The sequence below is a fragment of the Panthera tigris genome, chromosome D1 (genome assembly GCF_018350195.1).
Source record: "Panthera tigris isolate Pti1 chromosome D1, P.tigris_Pti1_mat1.1, whole genome shotgun sequence".
NCBI lineage: Eukaryota > Metazoa > Chordata > Mammalia > Carnivora > Felidae > Panthera > Panthera tigris.
This window is the reverse complement of record NC_056669.1, coordinates 102541096-102569044: the sequence shown is the minus strand read 5'-3', so window position 1 is coordinate 102569044 and position 27949 is coordinate 102541096. Positions and strand designations below refer to the sequence as shown.

At 37.3% G+C, this 27949-nt stretch overlaps 1 protein-coding gene across 3 annotated transcripts in view; it reads right to left on the bottom strand.

The window, feature by feature from the left end:
• Nucleotides 1-27949, bottom strand: part of ZFP91 (ZFP91 zinc finger protein, atypical E3 ubiquitin ligase) — a 47079-nt gene that overhangs the window by 9253 nt on the left and 9877 nt on the right. For 2 of the 3 annotated variants that reach the window (XM_042959466.1, XM_042959464.1), the window contains exons 3-8: nucleotides 3606-3818; nucleotides 3340-3376; nucleotides 2613-2717; nucleotides 1954-2088; nucleotides 1136-1186; nucleotides 634-712 (exon numbers count right to left, since the gene is read on the bottom strand). In XM_042959466.1, the coding sequence (XP_042815400.1) occupies nucleotides 634-712; nucleotides 1136-1186; nucleotides 1954-2088; nucleotides 2613-2717; nucleotides 3340-3376; nucleotides 3606-3818 (620 nt within the window). The remainder of the gene's footprint in view (nucleotides 1-633; nucleotides 713-1135; nucleotides 1187-1953; nucleotides 2089-2612; nucleotides 2718-3339; nucleotides 3377-3605; nucleotides 3819-27949) is intronic. The other variant, XM_042959465.1, reaches the window with a different exon arrangement.

Here is a 27949-nt window from a genome sequence, read left to right as displayed (position 1 = left end):
AGTAATAAACATTTCACTTTCATGTCCTCTGCTAGACCTAAATATAAGCTGAATCTTTAATTCATTTTTAAAACTCTACTAAAAAAAAAAGAAAACCCTAAAAATTTATTTTAATTAATAGATTTTATTTTAAGAAATCACTGATTTGAGTTGCTAATTTTATTTTTAAAAATACACATTAAAATAAAGTCTGTTCATCTGTGTCCCTGGTGTGTTGGTAAAATCATCTATCAGAAGTATTTACACCATAATAGGAAACACCGGACTATTTCAAGGAAATCCTTTTTTTGTGCTATGTTTTTAGACATTTTTCTTTTTTTTTTTTTTAATGTTTATTTATTTTTGAGAGAACGAGAGCATGCATGAGTGGGGGAGGGGGAGGACCCGAAGTGCACTCTGTGCTGACAGCAGAGGGCTCGATGGGGTCTGAGCCCACGAACCAGGAGATCACGACCTGAGCTAAAGCCAGACATTTAACCAACTGAGTCATCCAGGCGCCCCTAGACACTTTTCTTGACATTGTATGTCAATGATAAAGCCTGCACAAGTTCACAAACTATAATATCTCATGAAATATGAGAACTAGTAATGGAACCTAACCTGAAAGGCTGCCTTATGTAACAACTTACTGACCTGCAAATAGCGAGGGTGAGCAAGAACGGTTCCACATCCTTCCATCTCACAACGGACATACTGGATTGGAGGCTTTTTCCTATGATCAGTATGTAGGAGATATGTTAGCAAACAGAAAAGAGGCACTCTGCACAGTGACTTAATTCAGTGCACTATAGGGGACAGCAATTTTACAGCACAAAGAATTAAAATCTCTTTACTAGTATACAGCTTGCACAGAATTTATGTTAGAAACAACCAGAAACGGCCAAATGTTTGATAAAGAGTTTAAAAAAAAATGGACAAAATAAATTAGAACTCCCCAAAAGGTAAAGAAGCATTAAGATTTTTTAAGACCCTGCAATGGAAATAAAAACACAGTAACTTTGCATCAAGGACATTAATAAAGTTGCATTTGAGAAATTTTCAAACAGCCATTCCTGCAAGGTAATTGTGAGTAATTATGTGAGTAAAGTGCTTACCATCAGGAATAAGGAACACAGTAAGGGTATAAATTACTTACCTCCGTTTGGGTAATCGTGGACTTTTGTCATCTTTTCGCCTTCTTCCTCTCCTGTAATTAAAGAACAGAGTAACTATCCACATATTCCAGATTGAAGCTTGGAGTGAAGGATGGCTGAAGACATGTACTCAAGACCAAAGAGAAGGTGGCAGAAACAAAGGATACCCCATAATAGACAGAACCAAAGACATATCTGACAAGCCAAACAAATAGGTCATTCTAAAATAATTTCACTTAAATAAATCTGCACAAGTTAAATACATACTTTCCTAAAACTATACATTACCATGGAAGATTTGGATAAACCTCAAGGTTACTACTTGAAGAGTTGTTTCAGTAAAAAGTCTATCACCTAAATTTAATCAATTTAAAAAGTAGAATCGAAAGAGTCCATTAGCTAAAACCCCTGAGAATATAAACTCTACTCTCCTTATACAGAACCAAAAGCCTAAACACTTAAAAAACAAAATCTTATTTCTGCAACAGGCAATGATGGCTGGACAGGAAGTCAAGACTCTTAAATCATTTGCCTTACTTAGTTTGCCCTTCTTTTGAGGCTCCACATTTGCCATACTTTTTTTGCTCTTACCCTGCCTCCCAATAGCTCCCGTCTTACCCACTCATTTAGATCTCTTTAAGTATTGATTTGAATTACATTTAAACTTTTCAAGCTTTTGAGTCTCTCGAATGAAACTGTCAGCTGCTTGAGGCAGCAATATGTACCTGTCAATAACCCTCCTCACACTCCCACCCTTTTTTTCCACTAGTGGCTTCAAAATCTGTTAGGTTTCCATTTTTAGTAGTAATTGCCTACTCACTTCCTAGGAGGTTCCTCATCCTCTCTAATTTCATTCTCTTCTTCTTTCACCTCTACCTCCACTTCCACTTTAATTTCTTTCTTCTCTTTTTCTTCTTTCACCTTCCCAGATTTTCTCCGTGGTTTTGGGGTTTCCCTGAAAACACAAATGCATTTCAACACTGGTATCCAGCAAATGATCTTTTCAAGGGGACCTGTGACAACGGGGTAAAATCTGTGATTATCATTGATTTACTATAAATTATGATCCTAAGCTCATGAAATATGATTTGCAGTCAATTGTTCCTCACATGCATGGTAATGATACATACTTAAGGTCGCTTAGGCTAACAATACCCTAGAATCAAAATTCACTATCGTTATAAACAGAAAGACAAAAGTAAAAAATTGTAAGTATTCAGACAATTATGGTATCTTGTTAAGATAAACATGCAGACATCCAATAATTTGGATATGATCAAAATAAAGTTCTATATAAACAGAAGAGAGGGCTGTGTGAAGGAGTTCGAAGATCATGTTCAATTTGCAAAAGTACATAATTGCTCATTTAAAATGAAGTCCATACCCATTAGTTTAGTAACAAGGCAAAATAAAAGCACACAATAGTGCTTTCCTAACTTATTTTTCATTGACATGTCTGGAGTAAAATCTGAGACGTGCCTTTCTAAGTGGGGTTTGTAGGTCTCGTCTCTTGGGTCGTCTTTGAATGGTATTTCCTCTTCACTGATTAGCATTTCTTCTTCTTCCTCCTCTTCCTCATCACTACTAAAAAGAAGCAAAAAGAGATTAGAAATTCTAGTTGTAAGGATTATATCTGACTGGATTTTATTTGCTAATTTATTTAGAGGTACCAGAAAGTCACAGTAAGTTATTTAGAATTTTCATCCTTACGGTCTAACTGGATGCAATCTAGCTACTTTATCCTCACAATAATAATTAGAACTAAAAATACATTACTTCATTAAATCAAGGTAAAGTGATGACTGCTCAACGGCACTAAGAGTTAAAGAACAACTGACTTTATCATACTGTGTGTAGTCATCTGACGATCTGCTCTATCAAAGGAGATCAACCAAAAAAAAATAATTCACATGACTTTATCATGGAATATAAATTTCAAAAACCCTAGTTAGTCAAAACATCTACATTTCCCATTAGTGGCTAGCATAAAATAAGCCAGAATACAGAAGGTACTCAAGACATGCTTTCCAAACTGGATAAGTAAAGATTACATGGTTAAAGCTTTAATCAAGAACAAAGTGGCATCTAAATACCAAAACTGAAGTCAAATTTTTTTTAACAGTTCCACATTCTTTCAAGTAGAAAACAACTTCTGTATGTGCTATATGTCCCCAAGGGTTTAAATACGACATATGAAATTTCTTACCTAATGCCACCTGGAGACTGGTGTTCTTCTGCACCATCTGGAGAAAGCAAGCAAAACAGAACTTTACGGATATTGATATTTTGTCTCTGCAGCCAAGAGACTCAAACCAAATTACTGCCTGGAAGAACTATACAAAAGGAGAGTATCTGCAAATTGTCTAAAAGGAGCCCTATATCATCAGACCTACCCTTGACAGTTGTTCAACATTACATTTAAAATCAATAGGCAACTGGTTATTAGATCAGCACACTCTACTTGTACTGTACCATAGTCAAGTTGATCTGTATTTGGTTCTGACTTGCAGATGAGCTGCAATGAACCAGTCTTCGACCTAGAGCTTCGGGTGTTCTCTGTGTCATGATGCCGAGAAACTGATGTCCTGCTACTACTGCGCCAGCCCCGGCTAGGCCTAGTTGCAGCAACGGAAACTTCTTGAGGGAGAGCAGAATCTCCTTCTTCCTCTTTCTCTTCCTTAGGATCTAGATGAGAATATATACGATTACTTATGGTTAACTAATAACCATCTCAGTATATCTACTATTGTAAATACAGTTAATAAAAAAGAAAGTAATTTTTTTTTTTTTCAGGAGAAAAGCCCCTCAGATCTTTGCTGAAATAAGAGAAACACGAGAGGAAAATTAGATGAAACTTCTCCTTATTGTCATCACTCTAAAAAGAAAAAAAAATTCATGTCATAAAGTAGTAGTCTTATATCATATCTAGAAAAAAATGGAACACTAAGACAAGTATGCAAAATATACCAAAGTAATTCAACTAGAATTCTAGCCTTTACATCCAAGATAAAAGAAACTAAATTAAGTGAGTGGTCCCAGAAAGATGGCTGGAACTTCTTACAGAAGCACAAGAAAGAATCACAGGTCTAGATGTGTTAACAACCAAACAATGATGGAAGAAATTGCTGAAGAGAAATTCCATAAGAAAAATGCTGTCCCTTGACTCTTTTCAATAGTTCTTAGAACCAAACCATGAATTTCAATTAATCTATAGCATCAATGGGGCACCTGGGTGGCTCAGTTGGTTAAGTGTCTGACTCTTGATTTCAGCTCAGGTCATGATCTCATAGTTCATGAGTTCGAGCCCTCCATCGGGATCTACACTGACAGTGCAGAGCCTGCTTGGGATTCTCTGTCTCCCTCTCTCTCTGCCCCTGTCCTCCATGTGCACTTGCTCTCTCTCACAAAAATAAACAAATATTAAAAAAAAAAAAAATCTACAGGGCCTATCATGACAAAGTCCAGCTCCAGTGTTGCTCTGCTTCGGTTTTCCTGAGATGCTGTGTACAGGTATACACACAATGTTACTGTTACCCTAGATTTTCTTCATGCTTTAAAGGTGAATGAGGTGATGTAGGACCATTCCCTCCTGAGCAATAAAAAAAAACAAATAAAAAGCTTAGTATTAGAAACTGGCTTTCATCCCTAGAGTAGCTTATTACTATGTTAGCATATTAAAAGTGAGCACATTTTGACTATTCTTTATAATAGAAAAGGCCTTTCTAAGAACAACACAAAATTTTAGTAACAGTTATACCTAGGACTATGTAAACATAAAAATTTTCTGCATGGCAAATTCCACTAAAAGCAAAGTCTAACAGCCCAACAGAAAAAAGCCAGCAAAAACATGTGGCTTTCACACAAACAGGTCAATCCTCTCAGGAGAACTCAAATGAAAACAATTAGTGTGGTACCATTGTTCCCGTCATACTGGCAATGATCCAAATGTTTGACAACAGAGTATTGGCAAGGCTGCAGGAGACAGTAACACAGATGACAGCATGTGCACTGGCAAATCTCTATGAAGGACACTTTGGCAGGATCTACTGAAATTATAAATGCACATCCTTTCACATTAGTTTCAACTAGGAATTTATCCTACAGAATTGCAATCACATTTATGAAATGACTTGTGTATAGTCATCAAAGCACTGTTTTTAGTAGTAAAAGAGTAGAAAACAGCAGGAGGAGCTTGGTTATATGAATTATGATACATCTAGTCGGTAGGCAACTGCATGGAAATACTTCCATGACACTTCATTATGCAAAAAAACCCCACATTCATGTAATATCCAAGTATTATATAGGTATACATTTGTTTTTTATATAGAAATAAATATACATGCAAGATATGTATCTTATATATGATAATAGCACTTCTGGAAGGACATACAAGAAATTGGTAAATACTGGTCACTTCCAGAGAAGGTACAAAAATATGTCCAGTAATTCTAAGTATCTACCTAGGAAAATAAACTGGCAGCGGACATTCACTGTAGCATATTTATAACAGCTAAAGAATGGAAATGACCCATCCCTTCAAGATGATGACCCATACTGAGTAAGAGAATATTCAAATGAACTATGGTTTATTACTAAGATGGGATATTATATAGAGGTATCTGTAAAGAATGACATGGAATTATTGGTAAAAATACTGTTAAATAGAAATTAAGCAAAATGTAAGACACAAAACTAACATGTTTTTTAAGATATGAAAAATATAATTTCCTCCACTGTGGAACAAGGTGGTGACTGGAGGCTATTTCAGCTTTAACATACTCTGAAAATTTTATGAGAATATATTGAGGAAATGGAGTAAAATTAGTTTGAATTGTAGAGAATAGCAGTGGGAACTCCTAAAAACCTGACATAATTTTTATATCAGAAATGCATTTCCTTTCAGTTTTCCTTCCCACTCATTATTGCTTTTCTCACTCTTCTCATATCTGAACTATTTTAAGTATCAAAATATGAAATAATAATAAAAAAGGGTTAGATTTTAAAATATCTTCAACTATCTACAATCCAATGAGTTTTATCCATAAGTAACTGGAAGGTCAAAGACAACTTGTTTAAAATCACAAAGCTAGATAAGCAGACTCAGATATAAAAATCATGTCTCGAGACTTCTCCATCTAGGTCATGAGTGCTTTTAAGATACATCAATTTCTTCAAAGAAAACAATTCAACATCCTCCATAAAGTATTATGAGAATAATGGAGGGGTGCCTGGGTGGCTCATTTGGTTAAATGTCTGACTCTCGATGTTGGCTCAGGTCATGATCTCACAGTTTGAGTGCTGTGTTGGGCTCTGTGCTGAGTGTAAAGCCTGCTTGGGATTCTCTCTTTCCCTCTCTCTCTGACCCTCCCCTACTTGCTCATGCACCTGTTTTTTCTCAAAAAAAAAAAAAAAAAAAAAAAAGTAAATAAATATATATATATTTACTCAACCCAATGACACTAACTTGGACTTTAAACCCATTCCACTTCTGTAAAGCTTTTTTTCTTCAGTATGAAGGATTGTATGGCCACATCTTCTCATGCTATTCCTCTTATCCACCAGAGAATTGCTTATTCTTATAAATAAAGCATAATAGCCTGGTTTGTGGAATACCACCCCATTCCCCCTAAACTCTAGTCTTTAAGAAAGAAAAGAAACATTATCAGAGTACTGTTGGCAAAAATGTACCTCATCAGAAACACACACACACTGCCAGAATCAACTTTGTACAAACTCTGGAAAATACTCAAACATATTACAGCAAACACGTGAACACTAAATTTAAAAAAAAAAACAAAAAACAAAAACAGATGAGTTATACAAGACATTTAAGGAAATCTTGATCAAATTACTTATTGAACATAAGCTAAAGGAAACAGTCTTTAGAGATGACAAGACAAAGAATACAGTGTTTAAAAATATGGTCAAAAAGCTAAAGGGTTTAAACCATTGACAAATAACTAACAACAATCAGGAGAATAATATGTCAACAAATAAAGAATGCCGATAAAGAAGTAGTAATTCTAAAAAAAAATCAAATTCTGTAGCTGAAAGTGTAACAACTGAAATGAAAAACTCACTAGGGGATTTCATTAAACGGATCTGAGGAAAGATGAATCAGCAAACTGTAAGGTCAAATAAGAGTATCCAATTCAAAGAACAGAAAGAAAAGTAAACAGAGCCTCCTAAGATACCCATGGGACCATTAAGCATACTGACTTAAGCATACACACGAGAGTCCTAGAAAGAGAGAAGAGAGTGGAGCAGAAAGAATATTTGAAGAAATAAAAGCCATCAGTTTCTCAAAATTAGTAAAACATGAATGTACACAAACAGACATTCCATGAACTCCAAGTAGGACAAATTCTGTGGAACTGAATAAAGGAAACATTTACAGTGGAGCTGGCTGACCCAAGCCATACCACTCTGTTGCAACCCTTTGCAGACCCAAGAGAAAGAGATGTACCAAGCATTCCCAACAGAAAGAAGCCTAGTCTACTACCTAGCAGGAGGAAGATTTTTCCTTGCCTGGCAACAGCCCAGCCAATGAGACAGTCACAACTCAGCCAATGAAAAGCTATTATACTTCAAACTCCCAGTTTACTCCATTGGACTCTGGCCCCCCAGCCCCCACCTCCACCCCTGCCCAGAAGTTCCTCTCCTTTGTTTGAAGGACTTGCCTATCACTTATTATTGCTTGCTTGTCCAGAATTGTAAATCCTCTGCTATTCCTGAGTAAACCCATTTTCCTGGTAAAACAGTTGGGTGTTATAGTTTTTTGTTTTTTAAGTTTATTTATTTAGAGAGAGGAAGAGAGAGAGAATCTCTCTGACAGGCTCTGCACTATCAGCACGGAGCCTGATGCGGGGCTTGAACTCATCAACTGTGAGATCATGACCTGAGCCAAACACCAAGAGTCAGACGCTTAACTAACTGGGCCACCCAGGCACCCCTTGGCTGTTTTACTTTTAAGGTCAACAACTCAAGAGATCCACGCCAAGACACATTACAATCAAACTGTCAAAAGCCAAAAGACAAAGAGAGACTCCCGAAAACAAAACAGTGTTAAGAGGAGTGACTCATCAGGTATAAGAAATGCTCAATAACATTAATAGCCTATTTCTCACCAGAAACCATGGAGACCAGAAGGCAGAGAGATACCATATTTAAAGTGATAATGTCAAGCAAGAATTCTATATGTGGCAAACTATCCTTTCAAAATGGAGATGTTCTCATATAAACAAAAGCGAAGTTTGTAGCTAATAGACGTGCCCTACAAGAAATGCTACATAGGGTGTCTTCCAGGCTGAAATGAAAGGACACTAGGAAATAATTCACAGCCATATGAGGAAATAAAAACACCGTAATTACATAAATAAATATAAAACAGTATTATTATATTTTTGGTTTATAACTCCTCATTTTCCCCCTACTTAAAAGTGTATAAAACAATAATTAAAAACCTGTGTTAATAGGCACACAACATAGAAAGATTCCAAGTACTGGTTTCTTTTTGCTTAATAGTTCATTCCTTAATTTATCTCTTTTCTCTCACTTTTTAGTATGGAGCAGTAAGAAGAAACCAGACTGCACTTTCCACACTTTGCTTGGAAATCTTCTCAGCTAAATATACAAGTTCCTCACTTAGAAGTTCTACATTCTACCCAACAGAACATAATTCAGCTAAATTATCTGCCACTTTATAACAAGGATCACTTCTCTCCCACTGCCCATTAATATGTTCATCATTTTTTTCTAAGGCTTCCTCAGATTGCCTTTAACTTCTCTATTTCTCCCAACTTCTTTAAGGCAATACAGGCTGCTTTTTTGATTAACTGCCTCAGAATTTCCCCAGCTACTACCCATTAACCAAAACCACGTCTACATTTTAAGATATTCTGCTACAGCAACACCCCACACTTCCAGTATCAAACTCTGTTATTTGTTTTCTAGGGCTCCCATAACAAATTACCACAAAAGACCTATTTATCTGCAAAGATCCTATTTCCAAATACATTACATTCACAGGTACTCAACATCTTTTGGGAGGAAACAATTCAACCCATAGCAAGTGGCTCTACTAATAGGAGACAAACTAGACTTCAAGTCAAAAACCGTTACGAGACAAAGAATACCCACTGTGTATTAATAAAAGGGTCAATCAAGAAGATATAATTATTATAAACCTATACACACCCAACATATGAAGTAAAAAATGACAGAATTAAAGGGAGAACTAGCCAGTACTAAAATAAGATAGAGACTTCAATACCTTACTTTCAGTAATGGATAGAGTAGTCAGAAGTTCAATTAGGAAACAGGGGACTTAAGCAACACTATAAAAAAAATAATTAGACCTAACAGACATATAAAAAATCCTTCACACAAAAACAGAATATACAGCCTTCTCAAGTACACACAGAAGATTTTCCAGGGTAGACCATATGTTAGTCCAAAAACAAGTCTCAAGAAATTTTAAAAGACTGACATCACAGAAAGAATGTTTTCTGATCACAATGGAATGAAACTAGAAATCAGTATCAGGAAAAAAACTAGAAAACTAAGACATATGTGGAAACAACACACTCTTCAAACAACAAAAAGGTTAAAGAACAAATCACAAAGGAAATTAGAAAATACTTAAAGAGTGAAAATGAAAACACAACATAGTGTAACTTATGGGCTGCAGCAAAAGCAGTGCATGGAGGGAAATTTAGATATAAATGTCTACATTAAAATAGAAAAAAAAACCCCACATGTCTAATCAATAATCTAACTACACCTTAAAGGAAAAGGGGAAAAAAGAAGCTAAAGCTAGCAGAAGGAAGGAAATAAAGATTAGAGCAGAGATAAATAAGAAAATAGAAACCGACAGAGAAAAACCAATGGAACTAGAAGTTGGCTCTTTGAAAAGATCAAAGAAATTGACAAACCTTTAGTTAGACTAAGAAAAAAAGACTCATATTACTAAAATTGGAAATTAAAGTGGACATTATTTCTGACCTTACAGAAATAAAAAGGATTATGAGAACACAATTAATAACTACATATAAACAAATTAGATAAACTACATGAAATAAACAAACATCTAGATACACATATACTAAAACTAACTCAAGAAGAAACAGAAAATCTTAACACACAAGTGAAGACAAAAAGTTAGTAATCAAAAACTTCCCAATGGAAAGAAAAAAAAAAAAAAAGGCCAGGAGCAGATGGTTTCACTGATGGATTCTACTAATCATTTAAAGAATTAACACTATCCTTCTCAAACTATTCCAAAAGAGTAAAAGAGGAGGGAACACTTCTCAATTCATTCTGTAAGGCCATCATTACTCTGACACCAAAGACAAAGAAAAGACACCATAGGAAAATTATAGACCAATATCCCTTGCAAACCAAAGTCAGCAGCAGCACATTAAGACTATGAAGCATGTTAACACTAAGATCAAATGGTATGTATCCCAGGATTATGAGGGTGGTTCAAAATATGAAAATCAATTAGTGTACTATACCACATTAAAGAGAATGAAGGGGGAAAAAACCCCACACAATCATCTCAAATGATGTAGAAAAGCATTTGACAAAATTCAGCACTTTCATGGTAAGAACACACAGCAAACTAGAAACAGAATGAAACTTCAACCTGATAGAGGGCATTTATCAAAGCCCCAGAGCTAACATACTCAATGCAAAAGACTAAAAACTCTCCCTAAGATCAGAACAAGATAAGGATGCCCTCTTTCTCCATTTATTTTCTAAGTTGTACGGACAGTTCTAGCCAGAGTGGTTAGCCAAGGTGGGGGAAAAAGGCACCAAACTGCGAAGAAAGAAGTAAAACTATCTCTATTTGTGGATGAAATGACCTTATTTCTGAAGAAAATTCTATAGATTCTGCAAAACAACTACTACAGGTAACAAATTTAGCCAAGTTGTAGAATACACATCAACACACAACAATTACTTGTTTTAAATATACCAGCAATGAGTAATCCAAAAAGGGGAATAAGGAAACAATTCCACTTACAATCCAATTAAAAACAATAAAATACTTGAACATAAATATAGCTAAGATGTTAATTGTCCCCAAATTGATCTATGGATTAAATATAATCCCTATCAAAATCCCAGCTTCCTTTTTTGTAGAAATTGACAACTTGATCCTAAAATTCGTATGAAAATGTAGGGGATCTAGATTATCCAAAACAATCTTGAAAAAGAACAGAGTTACAGGACTCACTTTGTTCCTCCCAGTCTTATAACTTATTACAAAGCTGCAGTAATCCATCAGTGCCACTGTGTGGCACTGGCAAAAGGACAGACAGAATGACCAATGAAACTAACTTGAGAGTCTCAATATGAACCCATACATCTATGGTCAACTGATTTTCAAGTTTGCTGAGACCAGTAATGGGGAAAGAGCAGTCTCATCAACAAAGAAGAGCTGAGACAACTAGATATCCACATGCAAAGAATGAAGTTGAACCCTTACCTTATACCATATATAAAAATTAACTCAAAATGGATCAAAGACCTAAATATAAGAGCTAACACTAAAAAATCTTAGAAGAAAACCTATAGAATGGGAGAAAAGTATGTACAGGTATTAATTCTGATAAGAGCCTAGTATTCAGAATATAGGAAGATCTCTCACTTGAACAAAAAGACAAACCACCAACTAAAAAAATGGGCAAAGGACTTTAATAGACATTTCTCCAAAGAAAATATACAAATGGCAACACACACACACACACACACACACACACACACAGATCTTCAATATAGGACATTTATGAGACGCAAATAAAAACCACAGTGATATTATATTACCACTTCACATTCACTAGGATAGCTTTAATAATAACTTAAAAAGAAAACAACCCAGGGGCACCTGGGTGGCTCAGTCAGGTAAGCGTCCGACTTCAGCTCAAGTCATGATCTCACGGTCTGTGGGTCCGAGCCCCATGCTGGGCTCTGTACTGACAGCTCAGAGCCTGAAGCCTGCTTTGGATTCTGTGTCTCCCTCTCTCTCTGCCCTTCCCCTGCTCGCACTCTCTCCCTCTCAAAAAACAAACATTAAAAAAAATTAAAAACAAAACAACAACAAAAAGCTCCCAGAAAAAACAGATGTTGGAGGGATGTGGAGAGACTGCAACTCTTGTACATTGTTGGGGGGAATGCAAAATGGTGCAGCCACTGTGGACAGCAGGTGGCAGTTCCTCAAAAACAAACAAAACTACCATATGACCCAGCAATGCCACTCCTAGGTACAGTCCCCCCAAATTGAAAACCAAACAAATACTTGTACATGAATGTTCATTTCCGTACAATTCAAAACAGCCAAAATGCGGAAGCAATTGAAATGACCATCAAACACTGACTGAATGGATAAAGAAAAGGAAGTATATCCATACAACAGCATATTACTCTTGGAATACTAACACATACTAACACCTGCTACAACACGGATGAACAATGAAAATATTATGCTGTACAACAGGAGACATGAAAGTCGAATATTGTATGATTCCACTTACACGAAATATTCAGAATAGGTAAATTCAGATTAATGTTTTAAGGTAGTGAGGTAAAAGCAGATTAATCTTTGTAAGAGGCTAGGGAGAGGGGTGTTGGGGAATGACTATTATTTTTAAAAATTTTTTAACGTTTATTTATTTTTGAGAGAAAGGGAGAGACAGAGTGTGAGCATAGGAGGGGCAGAGAGAGAGGGAAACAAAGAATCCGAAGCAGGCTCCAGACTCTGAGCTGTCAGCACAGAGCCCAATGTGGGGCTCAAACTCACTAACTCTGAAATCATGACCTGAGCTGAAGGCGATGCTTAACCCACTGAGCCGCCCAGGCTCCCTGGGGATTGACTATTTTTAATGGGTATGGGGTCTTGTTTGGTAGGGATGAAAATATCTGGAATTTGATAGAGATGACGTTGCACAACATTATAATGTACTAAATGTCACTAAACTGTGTGCTTTAAAATGGTTAATTTTCTTGGGTGAATTTAACCTCAAAAAACCCCTAAACAAAAGGCATTGTCAGGTTTCCAGAGTAGAAACTGACAACCAAAGGATAACCCACACATATGGATGAACAATCATGACCAGATAGAAAAGAACCAAGTTTCTTTTGTGTAGTACTTCAAAGATAATTTCTAGCTGTTTCTTGTAATAGCAGTTGACTTTAAAGAGGCTTCTTGACATATAATAAGAAAGAAGGAAAAAAACCCACAGTAGCCTAAGATACAACCACATTCTTGAAAGAGGAAGAAAGGACAAAAGAAAAATGGTTGATACTATGAACTGAGACGAAATCATACTACTGGCAGGAATGTTTCTTCTAATTCTTCTAAGTAGCAAAAGATGAAATGTAACAGTGATTTATCTCAATCCTATAGCAACAGATAATTCTTTCAAGTAAACTAACTCATCAAATTCCAAAAGATGATAGCCACTTCATCATGATAAAACACTTCTAGTCAGAAGGGCTATCCCAATATGATCTGGTTCTCCTTCAGGTTGCCCTATTTTTTTAACTGAAGCTTAGAGAATTAAATCTTGACTTGTTCAAGATTACAAAGCTAATACTGATTGGGGGGTGAAACAGGGAATGGTTGGTTGGTAAGCTGGGAAGAAAGCACAGTCAAGGTCTTCTCATTTCTTTTTAAATATTTACTTTTTTTTTTTTTCCTGGAAAACTAACAAAGTTAAATATTTGACAAGCATTAAGTACCTGACAGTATAATTTTTTCAAATTTAACCTTATACTCTGCCAAGTAATTTTTATTCTTGTTTTTATAGATGGGGAAAGCAAGTAACTAATTTTCCCAGACTCAAAAATTAAGCTGTGGAGCTGGAATTTGAACTCAGGTACATCTAAGTCCAAAGTCTATACTCTTTCTACTGAATTATTCCATGAAAGTGAATTTTTAATCTAAAACTGCACATGGCATTTGTTTCAAAATAGAGGAATAGAGGGAATTGTTTGATTAAATACCAGAACAAAGCTGAAAGATTTTCAAGCTTCAATTAAGAAATTAAATGATTAGTATATTTCTTCTTTTAATGTTTACTTATTTTTGAGAGCGAGCGAGCGCAAATGGGGGAGGGATAGAGAGAGAGGGAGACTCAGAATCCGAAGCAGGCTACCAGGTTCTGAGCTGTCAGCACAGAGCCCAATGTGGGGCTTGAATTCAAGAACTATGAGATCATGACCTGAACTGAAGTCAGACACTTAACCGACTGAGTCACCCAGGCACCCCTGGTTCACTCATTTAAATCAATGCAAATGTTTGTGTGTATATATGTGTTAATAGTTAGATTTTTCTTTAAAACAAACAAACAACCAAACAAACAAAAAACCCAAACGTTTATTTATTTTGAGTGGGGGAAGGGCAGAGAGAAAAAGAGAAAATCCCAAGCAGGCTCTGTGCTGTCAGCGCATAGCCCCATGGAGGGCTCGATCCCACAAACCATGAGATCATGACCTGAGCTGAAATCAAGAGTTGGATGCTCAACCAACTGAGCCACCCAGATGCCCCTTAAATTAGATTTTACTTTCTTGTTCTAGTCATGTTCTTCACTGCTTATTACATCTATGGTTTTATTTTTTTACCTATTCCAGGGCAGTTATCAGCCCATGCAGCACTGAGAGAAAGAAAATAAAGGATAAAAAATACTAATGAGCATTTATAAAACTTATACAGATATTAAAATTTTAGGGGGCGCCTGGATGGCTCAGTCACTTGAGCATCCGACTCTTTATTTCTGCTTAGGTCATGATCCCCAGGTCGTGGGATGGAGCCCCATGTCAGGCTTTGTGCTGAGAGTGGAACCTGCTTAAGATTCTCCTCTCTCTTCCCCTGGCCCTCTCCCTAGCTTGTGCTATCTCTTAAAACAAACAAACAAACAAACAAACAAAAATTAGGTCAAAAATGCTAGAATCCCAAACTAAGCTATTAATTTTCAAAGTACAGTCATCAGGTGAGTTAGTTCTGCCTCTTAAAAATATTAAGAAACTTTGCTTAGACAGAGGTTTGAGAAAGTGAAAGGATACATTCTCCTTGAAACTGTAGCTCTGAAAACTAGTGTTCATTAACTGGACAGTCTCCATAGCTCAAAATTTAACATTTAAGTCTGAATAGATCTGCCTGGACTCTAAAGGATGAGTAAGTGCTAGCTACGTGATAGAGGGGAAGTGGGAAGGAGGAGCACGTGCAAATGTCATGAGATGCTCAGTGATATGTCATGAGATGTCCATGCTCAGTGTGGAGGCTGCCTGGGATTCTCTCTCTCCCCCTCTGCCCCTCTCCCCTACTCACATGCTCTCTCTGTAAAATAAAAAATAATAGTAATAAAAAAAAGGTCCTTGGAGGATTTTGGATTTTATCCTAATAGCCACAGAAAGGCAGTGGAAGATTTTAAGTTGGAATGTGGCATGATGAGATTTGTAGTTTTTGTGTTCATTCTGGTTGCAAGCTAGAGAACGACTTACGCTGGGCTAAGAGTGAATTCCAGGAGACCTAGCTAAAAGTCTACTGCAATACACTAGGCAACAAATAATAGCTTGAAAAAGAGTAATAGCATTGGAGATGGAAAGAATTGGAGATCTGCAAAAACACTTAGAGGAGACAGGCCTCTAAGGATAGACGGGGATAGAGAGAGGTATCACGGATTTAGTTTCTAGATTTATGACCTGGACAACTGAATAGATGGTGAAAGTATTCACAGAAAAAGATCAGGTGTCTTTTACTGTTTTGAGGCGACAGTAGGGAGAATAGATGTTCCATTTTGGATAAATTAAATTTGAAATGTCCGCAAAGTGAAAAAAATCAGTGAGCCCAAAGTTCAGAGGAAGGAGTCTGGGCTACTTACCTACAACTGGGAATTGCCATTACCATGGTTGATTACGGTGCTATGATCCAGATTTAGCAAGGTCCACATAAAATGATCATTTTCAACTTTTAGAAAATGTTATTTTTAGCTATTCCCAACATTTGGCTTATTCACTGGTTTCTCTGTTCCAGAAGTAGTTTCATATGGTAAAATCTATTTAAAAAAATTAACCATAGAACGATTTTGCTTTGTTCAGTCTTTCAATCCATTCTCTCCTAAGTACTCTTTCATATTTTGATGGTAAAATGTAGTGCAGCAGAGTATCTGGGGCATGTAAAGAAAGTTATACTAAAGTATGGGTGTAACATTGACGCTGAGGATAAGAAAAGGAAAAAAGCACAACAGTGCTGCAGAAACAGAAAAGTTCAGAGTTATGGGGGCACAGAAATATTACAGGGAGAAATTTGCTCCACCTAAGGAACACTGTGAGCAATAAAGCTGAGAAAGTATAATTCATCTACATTGTAGAGGCTCTGGATCCAAGCCTAAGAAATCTGTAGTTAGACAGGTAATAGAGAATCTCTGAAGGTTACAGAGTTAAGAGCTACATGACCTGAATGGAGACCAATCTGGCACACAACGGATTCATAAAGAAACGTGGTTTGAGAGTTGCAATTTAAGGAGATCGGCTGGGATGCAATTGTATATTTAATTTTAATAAGGACTTTAATTAAAAATGCTAATGGAAAAAGGTTGATAGGTTGAAGTGGGAATGGGGTAGGGGGAGGCACAAAATGAGCAGACCTTGAGCAGGGTAAGATGTAGAGGTTAAGGAAGAAAGGCATCATGGATTATTCGGCATCTGCCCCTGTTATTCTACTGAAACTGCTATTGTTACGGTTTCCAATGTCTTCCATGTAGTTAAGTCTAATTGACATTTTTCAGTTCCCATCTTATCTTCTGACAGTTGGTTTTCATGGTATCACACTTTCTTGGTCTTTTTCCTACTTTCCTAGTTTCCTGTCCCCAGTCTTTCCTGGTAGCTTCTCCTCCTCCTCCAACTGTCCTTTAGATTTAAATGCCACAGCTTAATCCTAGCATCTCACCTTATTCTACATTCATTCTCTGTAATCTACTCTTGCCTGTATCCATCGTAAGTAGTCACCTTCCTTGGGTTTAAAAAAAAAAATTTTTTTTTTAACATTTATTCATTTTTGAGAGTGAGAGAGAGAGACAGAGCATGAGCGGGGGAGGGGCAGAGAGAGAGGAAGACACAGAATCAGAAGCAGGCTCCAGGCTCCGAGCTGTCAGCACCGAGCCCGATATGGAGTGCGAACTCACGGACTGCGAGATCATGACCTGAGCTGAAGTCAGGCGCTCAACGGACTGAGCCACCCAGGCACCCCCCCTCGGGGTTTTAATATGTACTCAGTATAGTGAATGAGAGCCGATGGTGGTGCTTTAACAGGGAGGCACTGTCCACGCACAATAAAAGGGTTGCCTTTTAATAATTAAACTACAAATCAATACACAATGAAAATGCAGCACTACACAAAGTCACCTAAAAATGGATCTAGCACTTGGGCCAATCTAATTAATGACCAATAATAAGGAATATTATCATGTGGCTGCCACTGTTCTAAGTAGTTCATGTATATCATCTCACAATGAATTCTCAAAATACTCCATTAAGTACTTCTTACATACTTTCTTAATTTTCCAGACAAGGAAACGGAGACATGGAAAAGTTAAGAAAACTCCCCAAAGTCACATGGTAAATTCCCAACAAAGCAGAGTTCAAGTTCAGGTGGTTGTCTGATTTTGAAGACTGTGCTCTTCAGCCATGATGCTCTTACACTAAAGAAACCCTGAACTCACTTCTGTCCTCTGCACGCACTTTATCATCGCACTATGCATCATCGTCTTTGTATAAGTAATATACACTTCTATATAATATCACTTTGGTTGTGATGTTACTGTTCCTTTAAAATTGCTTTTGCCAAGGCCAACAATGCTGACAGGGGCTCTTACCTTTGTGTGCCATGGACTCCTCTGGGGATGTGGTAAAACATATATGCCTCAGGATTATTGGTTTTAAGTGTATAAAATAAAATAGGATTTTAAAAGAAGGCTTACAAAGAAAACTGTAATGGAATATAGCTAATCCACAGACCCCTCAAGCTAAAGCTAATGGATACTTTGTTTTTAATCATGGGCAATCTTTCAGTAGCACTTGCCACTACCCTTCCAGCTACCTTCTTCTAAATGAGTTTTTTAATGCTTTTTATTTTGAGAGAGAGAGACAGAGAGACAGAGAGAGAGAGAGACAGAGAGAGAGAGACAGAGAGAGAGAGAGAGAGAGACAGAGACAGAGAGAGAAAGAGACCACACAAGTCGGGGAGGGGCAGAGAGAGAGGCAGAGCGAGAGAATCCCAAGTAGGCTCCATGCTCAGTGCAGAGCTGAAAGAAGGGCCTGATCTCAAGACCCTGAGATCGAAGTCAAAGAGTCAGACCCTTAACTGCCTGAGCTACCCAGGCACCCCTACCCTCTTCTAGAAGTTAAAACTCTTTGTCTTTTCTTCACTTCCACCACTTTTTTCCCTTCTTGGACTTTTCATCCTTCTCAGTCTCATCTGGGCTCTCCATACCTTACTTGAAATGGTGGTGTTTACTGGCCTGCTTCTCTTCTCACTGAAAACACCTACACAATCTCATCCATTCCCAGAGTTCAATTAGTATCTAAAAGTTAAGACTTTTATAACCAACTACCTATTGGTCACCTCCTCTTTAATTTCAAGACTTGTGAGACACTCAGTAGAGGACATAGCTAAGCTCTGTCCAGACTCCTGACAGAGAGAAACTAAGAGATGATAAATGGGTGTTGCTCTCAACTTGTCATAATTTGTTTGAAAACAAATACAGTGGTTAAACACCATGGTTTTGCCTACACCTGTAGGAAAGGATGCATGAGCTATCAAGTAACATTTTCAAGGAAATGCTGGCATCATATAATTCTCCTTCTCACAGAATCTCTTTTTTAATACTATGTCCACCAAGCAATTTTGTAATCACTTGGTCTTATGGCACAGTGCAAGATTTTTAGTGATACAGAAAGGTCCAAAACAACTGAATATAAAGAGAGTTTTGGTGATGATATAGAAGATGCAAATTTGACACAAGCAGAGGTCTGACAGGCACTTTTGCAAGTGAGGTCTGCCCTTCTGTAAAGCTGCCCAGAGGCTGCCATATTATTAAGAACTTGCCCAGTGGAGGATGAGAGACCATGAGGAGGAAAACCATGCTGCTGGCCCACAGCCAGCACCAACTGCTTCACACGCCAGTGTGGCCATCTTGCCTCATCAGGCCCTTTCAGCTGTTCTCTGACCGCAGCTGCCCGACTAGCCCAGGAGAACAGCAGAAGCATCCAGCCAACTGGAAAACAACACGGGATAATAAACTATTCTTTAAGACACCAATTCGGGGCAATGTGTTCTAAAGCAAAAGACATAACTATGAGTCTCCATTTTCTCATCTATAAAATGAAGGATTAGAGATGATCCCTAAGATCGTCTCCAACATAAACATAAGAGTTCACTCTTTCACTCTTCACATTTGAGGATGCAAGAAACAAAACAACAGAAACAGATTTAGTGGGATGAATGTAATTAACATAGAGACGGAATAAAAGGAATATTAGAATTAACTACAGTTTTAAGTTTTAAATAGTGTGCAGGGAACTTCTAGTTAAACAGCAGATTGAATATATTTTTTTGGTCTGCTCCCTTCTAAAATGTCACTAAAATGACAGAGAAGAACTAAAAATGACTAAGAATCACAAAGTTAAAGGAACACAAAAGGAGACAACAGCCCTATGATTTCATTTCAACAAAATTTTAGAAGACCTGAACCAGGATAGTGATAAAGACTTTCACATCAAATAGAGTTTAAACTTACACTAGAAGGCTGGGAAACAAATCATAAGTTAACACACACACACACTTAGCCACTTCAGAAAGAAATAGGAATCAGAGTCACAAGGTGCCTCTGAAAGAGGGGATGCTGAGTAAGACTGAAAAGAGAGCAGCTGGAAGGTTTTAAAAGTTAGTTTCAACACGCGGTCCCTTTTATCATTTGCTGCCATCAACCACCCCTCTGAGCATAGGTTTACTATTTAGGAAAAGGTGAACTAGACAGGCCTTGGCATCAACAGTTTCAGGTAAGGGCAGAGTTGAAGTATTATTAGAGAACAGTGGTAATTAAGTGGAACCAAAAATAATAAATGTTGAGGACCCTCCTCACTGACCTCCCACCCAACGCTATAACCAGAGATACAGAACTTCTCTCTGATGAAAATGAAATGGCCCATAGAAAGACTATGCCCACATCATCTCTTTACAGGGGACAGGAAGTCTAATCCGTGCACACAGACTTCCCGATCACAGACTTTACTCTAAAAATCAAAATAAAGTTAGGGAACACCAAAAACTTGACAAAAATCTCTTGAGAGGCTAAATAAACAAATGGGAAAAACATTGAAAGAAATGGCAATTCAGGGAACAGAAAAAAATACATATACACAGAAACATACCTGTATATTGATAGGAAGCGAGTATGTCATTAAAGAATAGTAATACATGAAAAAAAAAGCTCTTGGAAAATCAAAACTATGATAGCAAGAATTAAAACCTTTAAGAAAAGGTATTAAGCTGAGAAAATAAAACAAAAGTAGAAAGGGTTAAGAAGAGGGAAAAAAGAACAAATTAAAAAGAGAAAGCAAAAGCAACAGTTAAAGAAATAAACATAAAATCTGCTACAAATTGAAGACATGCATTGTAACTTAATTTAACATCATTTATGCGTTAATTTCATTTATCAACTAGGCTAGTGTGATGTTGTGATCTATAAGAAAAATATGTATGGTCTTCATCCACAAGCTCCTAACTCAGAGTTGCCCAAACCCTTCAAAATTCCTAAGTGTTAAAAGTGTTTCTGGTTATGTTAATAACGTGACTTTTGGATCCTACCTAAGGAAGGGGGCTGGCTGCCAGAAGGTTGAACTTTTAGTCTCCCTCCCCACTTCTGGAAGCCGAATGGAACACCAATGGACGATGATTTAATCAATTGCAGGAATTATGAAGGCTCTATAAAAACCCAAGACAGGGTCCAAAGAGCTTCTGGGTTGGTGAACACGTGGGGATCTGGGGAGAATGGCATGCTCTGAGAGGGGAGGGAAGGGAAGTGTCACCAGATAGACCCTAAGACCTGCCCACTGGCTCCTACTCTTTGACCTCTGTCTAGCATTTTTTCCTTAAGCTCTCCTTTCTAGCTTATCTCCTAACTCAAATGGAAACTGAAACCACCCCTCAAGCAATAGTAAGTGCCCTGATAGACCTCCAACCAGCCCAGACCACCCAAGCCATTTGAGTGTAACTTCCTCTTGTAACAGACTAGCACCTGCGCACATGGACCATGGAGTAACCTCAAGAATGACCAGCAACTATTGTTACCTAATTATAAAACTAAAATCTCCACCCAAGGAGAAGCCAAGCCTCATTTACGTAACATACAATGTATGTACAGACATGTTTCCTTAAGGCATATATGTGACCTTATACCCGTCTCTACATATGACAAGGCTTCTCTATCTAAATATTCATCCTAACCCTAAATAAAAGGAACGCATTTTGGAGAGTCACGGCTTTGGAAGTTATTCCCTGTGATCACCTTATTTGTTGCAAATAAAGTTTCCTTTGCGCAACAACTTATGTGGTGTAGTTTCTATCTGTGACTCACCAAGGAATAAACTCATGTTGAGTCGGTTGCAGAAGCTTCTCACCCCTTCCTTCACATCTTGCCCTATAGATCACTTTCACCTAGCTGTTTCTGAGTTATAATACACCAGTGATCTAGTAAGTAAAATGTTTCTGAGTTCTGTGAGCTGCTCTAACAAATTAACTGAATACAAGGAGGAGGTCATGGGAACTTGTGATTTATAGTTCAGAACAGGTAACAACCTGGACCTACTACTGGCATGTGAATGGAGGTGTGAGGGAATAGTCTTGTAGGACTGAGCCCTTAACCTACAGAATTTGATGCTATTTCCCTACAGACAGTAACAGAATTGAGTTGAATCCTTGGAATATCCTGCTGGTATCTGAGAATTGCTTGGTTGCTGTGCGGGGAAACCCTCTTCTCCCCACCCCCACTATAGTGCCTAGTTGTTTGGTCAAACAGCCTAAATGTCGCTGTGAAGGTCCTTTTGAGATATGATTAACATGTAAATCAGTAGATTCTGAGTAAACTACCCTCCATAATGTGGGTGGGCCTCATCCAATCAGTTGAAAGCCTCAGAGCAAAGACTGATTTCATGGAGTTTGGCTTCAAGATTACAACACCACCTCTTATCTGAATTTCTAGTCTGCTGTTTTGCCCTGTGGATTTTGAACTTGATAGCCACAATCACTTAAGTTTAAGGAATTTAAGCTAATTCCTTAAAATAAATCTCTCTCTCTATATATATATTCTATTGGTTCTGCTTCACTCGAGGAGCCATAATATAGACTCTGGTATGGAAAGGGGTTCTAGAGGAAGAGAATGTTTTTTCAATATAGTGATTCAACAATTCTATACATTATTCAGTGCTCACCACAGTAAGTATACTCTTAATCTTTTCACCTATTTTACTCATCCCTGCATCCACCTCCCCTCTGTTAACCATCAGGTTTTTCTTTCTTATGTATTTTTTAAAGATTCATTTTATTATTTAATTATTTTTTTATTTTTTTATTTTTGAGAGAGAGATACAGTGTGCAAATGGGGAAGTGGCAGAGAGAAGGAGGGAGGCACAGAATCTGAAGCAGGCTCCAGGCTCTGAGCTGTCAGCATGGAGCCCGAACTTGAATGCAGGGCTCGAAATCATGAACCAGGAGATCATGACCTGAGTCAAAGCTGGCCACTTAACCGACTGAGCCACCCAGGTGCCCCTAGGGTTTCCTGCACGTCACTGGCAAACAAAGTTTCAATTCTTTCTTACCAGTTTAGATGCCTTTTCTTTTCCATGTCTCAGTGCTGTGGCTAGGATTTCCAGGACTATGTTGAATAAAAGTGGTGAGAGTAGGCACCCTTATCTTTTTCCTGATCTTAGGGGGGAAAAGTGCTTGGTTTTTCACAATTGAGTATGACGTTAGCTGTGCGTTTTTCATGTATGGCTTTTATTCTGTTGAAGTGCGTTCCCTCTAAACTTACTTTGTTGACGGTTCTCCTCATGAATAGATGCTGTACTTAGTCACATGCTTTTCCTGCATCTATTGAAATGATCATATGGTTTTTATCCTTTCTCTTATTGATATGACCTATCATGCTGATTGATTTGTGAATCCTGAACCACCCTCCTGTCCCAGGAAAAAAATTCCACTTGATCACGAACGATTTTTCAAATGTATTGCTGGATTTAGTTTGCTAACATTTTGTTGAGGATTTTTGCATCCATGTTCACCAGATATACCAGCCTGTAGTTCTTTTTTTGTGATGTCTTTATCTGGTGTTGGTATCAAGGTAATGCTGGCTTCACAGAATGAATTTGGAAGCTTTCCCTCCTTTTTTAGTTTTTGGAATAGTTTAAGAATAGGTATTAACTCTTCTTTAAATGTTTGGTAGAATTCATTTGTGAGGCCATTTGGTCCTAGACTTCTGTTTGTTGGGAGTTTTTTGATTACTGATTCAATTTCATTACTCATCATCAGTCCGTAAACATTTTCTATTTCTTCTGATTCAGTTTTAGGGGGTTATATGTTTCTAGGTATTTATCTATTTCTTACAGGTTGTCCAATTTTTTGACATATAACTTTTCATAATATTCTCTTATAATCCTTTGTATTTCGTGGTGTTGGTTTTTATTTCTCCTCTTTCATTTCTGATTTTGCTTGAGTTCTCTCTAATGAGTCTGGCTAAAGGTTTATCAATTTTGTTGATTTCTCAAAGAAATAGCTCCTGGTTTTATTGATCTTCTTTTTTTTTTTTTTAAGTTTCTATTTTGCTTATTTCTGCTCTAATCTTTATTATTTCCTTCCTACTACTGTGTTTGGGTTTTGTTGTTCTTATTTTTCTATCTCCTTTAGGTGTAAGGTTAGGTTGTTTGAGATTTTTCTTGCTTCTTGAGGAAGGCCTATATTGCTATAAACTTCCTAGAAGAACAGAATCTTAAGGATGAGCTTTCTGAATTAGTTCTGTGGTTTCTGGAATCGTTTCTTTAACTGATTTAAAGGCCCTAATGACTCTATTTTTGGTAGTAAAGAGAACACTGAAAGTCTATGGCAAAAAATCACCAATGGATACTCCTGATCAAATATTTCTTTAATAACAGACAAGGTTCTGGCTATTATGTAGTCAATACCTTAGAATATTTCAAGTTAAATGAGCAGAAAATTGGCTAGTTGCTTCTAATGACACTAGACGAAGTTGGGAAAGATAGGGATGTGCTTAGGGATTTAAATTCCTAGCTCAAGTACCATATAAATGACCTGAAAGTTTCTATGCCTGCGCTGAAAGAAATCCCGATCTCCTACAGCTACAGAGCTGAGATTGCTGGAAACCAAACCCAGAGTCTCACCAAGGCCAAATGGGTATAGATACTTCTGAGTACCACTGCTAGCAGCAGAGACCAACACTGAGTCCCTGATATGGCACCATTCCCCAGGGTTATCACCCAGCTACTTAATGACAGGTTCATTATAATGGACCACCCACACCATGGAAGTGGCAATGTTTTGTTCTTTGTGGAATCGACATCTGGTTAAGGATTTGCCTTCCCTGCATACAGTGCTTCTGTGAAAAATACCATTTGTGGACTTACATAATGTCTTATCCCAGTCATGGTTTTCCACACAGCATTTCTTCTGAACAAGGAACTCACTTCTCAGCAAATGAAATGCAGCAATGGACCTATGGCTCATGGAATTCACTGCCCTTACCATGTGCCCCACAATCCTAAAGCATCTGACTTAACAGAAGAGTGGAATGAAAGTAACAAACACCGGTGAGGTTGTGGAGCAAAAGAAATCCTCATCTATCACTAGAGAACATAAATGTCATAGCCACTATGGAAAACTCTTTGCCAGGCCCTTAAACATACATTTATCAGTTACAATCTAAAAATTCTACTCCTAGATATCGACCTAAAAGAAATAAAAACATTCATCCATTCAAAAACTTGCCCATCAATATTCAGAGTATCATTACTCATGATAGCAAAAAAGTGGATCAACTGATAAATGGATAAATCAAATAGAATATTTCCAAACAAAGAAGTACTACACAAAGGAATGAAAATATCGATACATGCTATAATATGGATTAACCTCAAAATTATGCAGTGAAAGAAGCCAAACGCAAAAACACATATTCTATACACAAGTCTGTTTATAAAGTGCCCAGAAAAGGAAAACCTATGTAGACAGAATTATACACTTGAAATAGGTGTATTTTATGATATATAAGTTGTGTCTCAGTAAAATCTTATTAATAAAATATGCATCACAGCACTAGACATAAAGGCCAGTAACTAAAAGCTACCCAAATGCCAATCAACAGTAAAATGAATAAACCATGATACACTCTCACGGGGGAACACTGTATGACAATGAAAATGAACAATCTATAACACACACAACCTAGAGAAACCTTACATAATGGAAAGCAAAGAAGCCCTACACAAGAGTACATGCTATATTACTCCACTTATACAGAATCCAAAAAATGGCAAAACAAATTTGCGCTGTTCAAAGTCAGAATGGTGGTTACACTCAGGGGTAGGGATCAGGTTCTATTACTTGACCTGGGTAATGACCACATGACTGGGCTTGCCTTGTGAATATTCACAAAGCCATACATTTATGGTAAGCGAGCTTGTGCATATGTATGGCATATCTTAACCGACTTTCAAAAAGATCACCTGTAATCCTAGGAAAAAAGAACAGAAATATCAAGTGTCCTTCAATCAGGTAAGGGTTAAATAAATTACAGAATATACATGTGTAGTAGCCATGGTTGGATGCCCACCAAGCATCTATTTGCCTCCTTCTCTTTCCTGAAAGACTCGATCCCACTCTTAGACACATGGTGGGATTCCTGATCAGTGTAAACTAAAGGCTTCCTAAGTATAGTCTGTGAATTCCTAAAGGTTACCAAGACCTTCTCAAGAGGTTTACAAGGTTGAAACTCTCCAAAACAACCTGTATTGGAATTTGGATTACCTTTCATTTGTAGATCAGTATGGAGAGAAATGACATCTTAACAATACTGAGCCTTCAAACCCACGAACAAGGTACATCATTCATTCCATTTATTTAAGTCATTAATTTCATTCAAGTGTTTTGCACTTTCCAATGTTTAAGTCTTTCATGTCTTGTAACATTTATCCCTAACACCTATTTTTTGATGCTCCTGTAAATGGTATAATTTTATAATTTCAACATTTTTGTTACTAACATACAGGAATACAACTGATTTTTGTATGTTGATCTTGTATTATGTGAGGCAGCATCAAGATGCCTTGCAGATTTTGCCTTCAATCTTTTTGCAAACTGCTCTGAGGCCACCACGACCCGAAAATGTCTAGACTGAAAGACCAAAGAGAAGAGGGAACAGCCCAACTGAAAAACAAGTTTCTGTATTTTAAACTATTGAACTTTTGGAAGGTTACATGGCAATAGATAAGTGATACAAGAGTTTAGGAAGAGTCACAGTAAAGAAAATAGGGTTTAGAAATTCTCAAAAGAGGCAAAATTACAAAGAAGCTAGGATACAAGTTGGGAGATTAACTGGGATCAAAACAGCAATGAGGTAGGCAGGCAGAGGACAGAACCACAGTTACCTCTAAGAGAATTACTTGCACTGAAGCTAAAGGGGGCTTTGCCTTGATGTAGTTAGATCAATCTGGCTAGTTTTAATTCAGAGGAGCTTGATCCTTCTTGGACATAAAAGGTCAGGAGGCATGAAATCATAGCTAACTCCTTTTTGTCAGAGGTTCTTGTCCACTCATGCTTCAGTTTGCTTCCACCAGGGCATTCTGCTGCATCTCTCAAGTGGTTGTGGCAGGAATTGGATCTCAACACAAAATAATTACTCTACATTACAAAATTAACTTATAAGTGTTGTTAGAGATGGTTTCTATGTAAGTTGAATCATAATGGGCAAACTGTTACAAAGTTATTTCTTTGTATGTAAGGGAAAGACTCGTTTATCTGATAAAACATCCCACAACTGAAATGAGTTGATAAGCCCATGGGCTTTCTGAGCCCATGTCACAATCCCCACACGAGGTATGTCTGCACTTCTAGAAAACTAGAACAGAGAGCAAGAACCACAGGAGGTCTAGGTATTTGAACAAGAAAAATAGTTTAAAGGATATGGGGCATTCCCAATGAGGAACTGGATGTCTGAGTAGATCATTCTCCTACTGAGAGAAATAATATAGCTCCTGTTACCTTAAGATAAAGAGCTAGGAACAAAATAGGACAGATAAAATGCTATGTACTGTCAGCCATTTGAGACATGAACATTATCGTAACAGTCAGAAACTTGAGTTTCTGAAACCTGATCAGACTACTCTGTATATTTCTATAATTAGCTCTTTGTTTCTCATAAATAATTAGTAAAGTCCATTTTGAAATATACCAGCGTCAGCAGTATTAAGAGAAATCAAGGAAAGCAAGGCTCTTTTTTAAACTTATATTTAAGCCAACTTTAGAAGAGTACTATTGAATTTGTGAAGAATGCTTCCGTTAAAAGTGATCATATATTTGAGAGTTAAGACTGAAACTAAGTATATGCCCCCCCCCCTTTTTTTTTGCCTAGTGATTCTCCTTTCAGAGCTCTTTCCTATTCAAAACCAGTAAGATTTTAACTAGGGACACCAGGTTATCAGCCAGGAGACTCAAAATAAGAATTGTGAAGACAATGTCCTAAGTA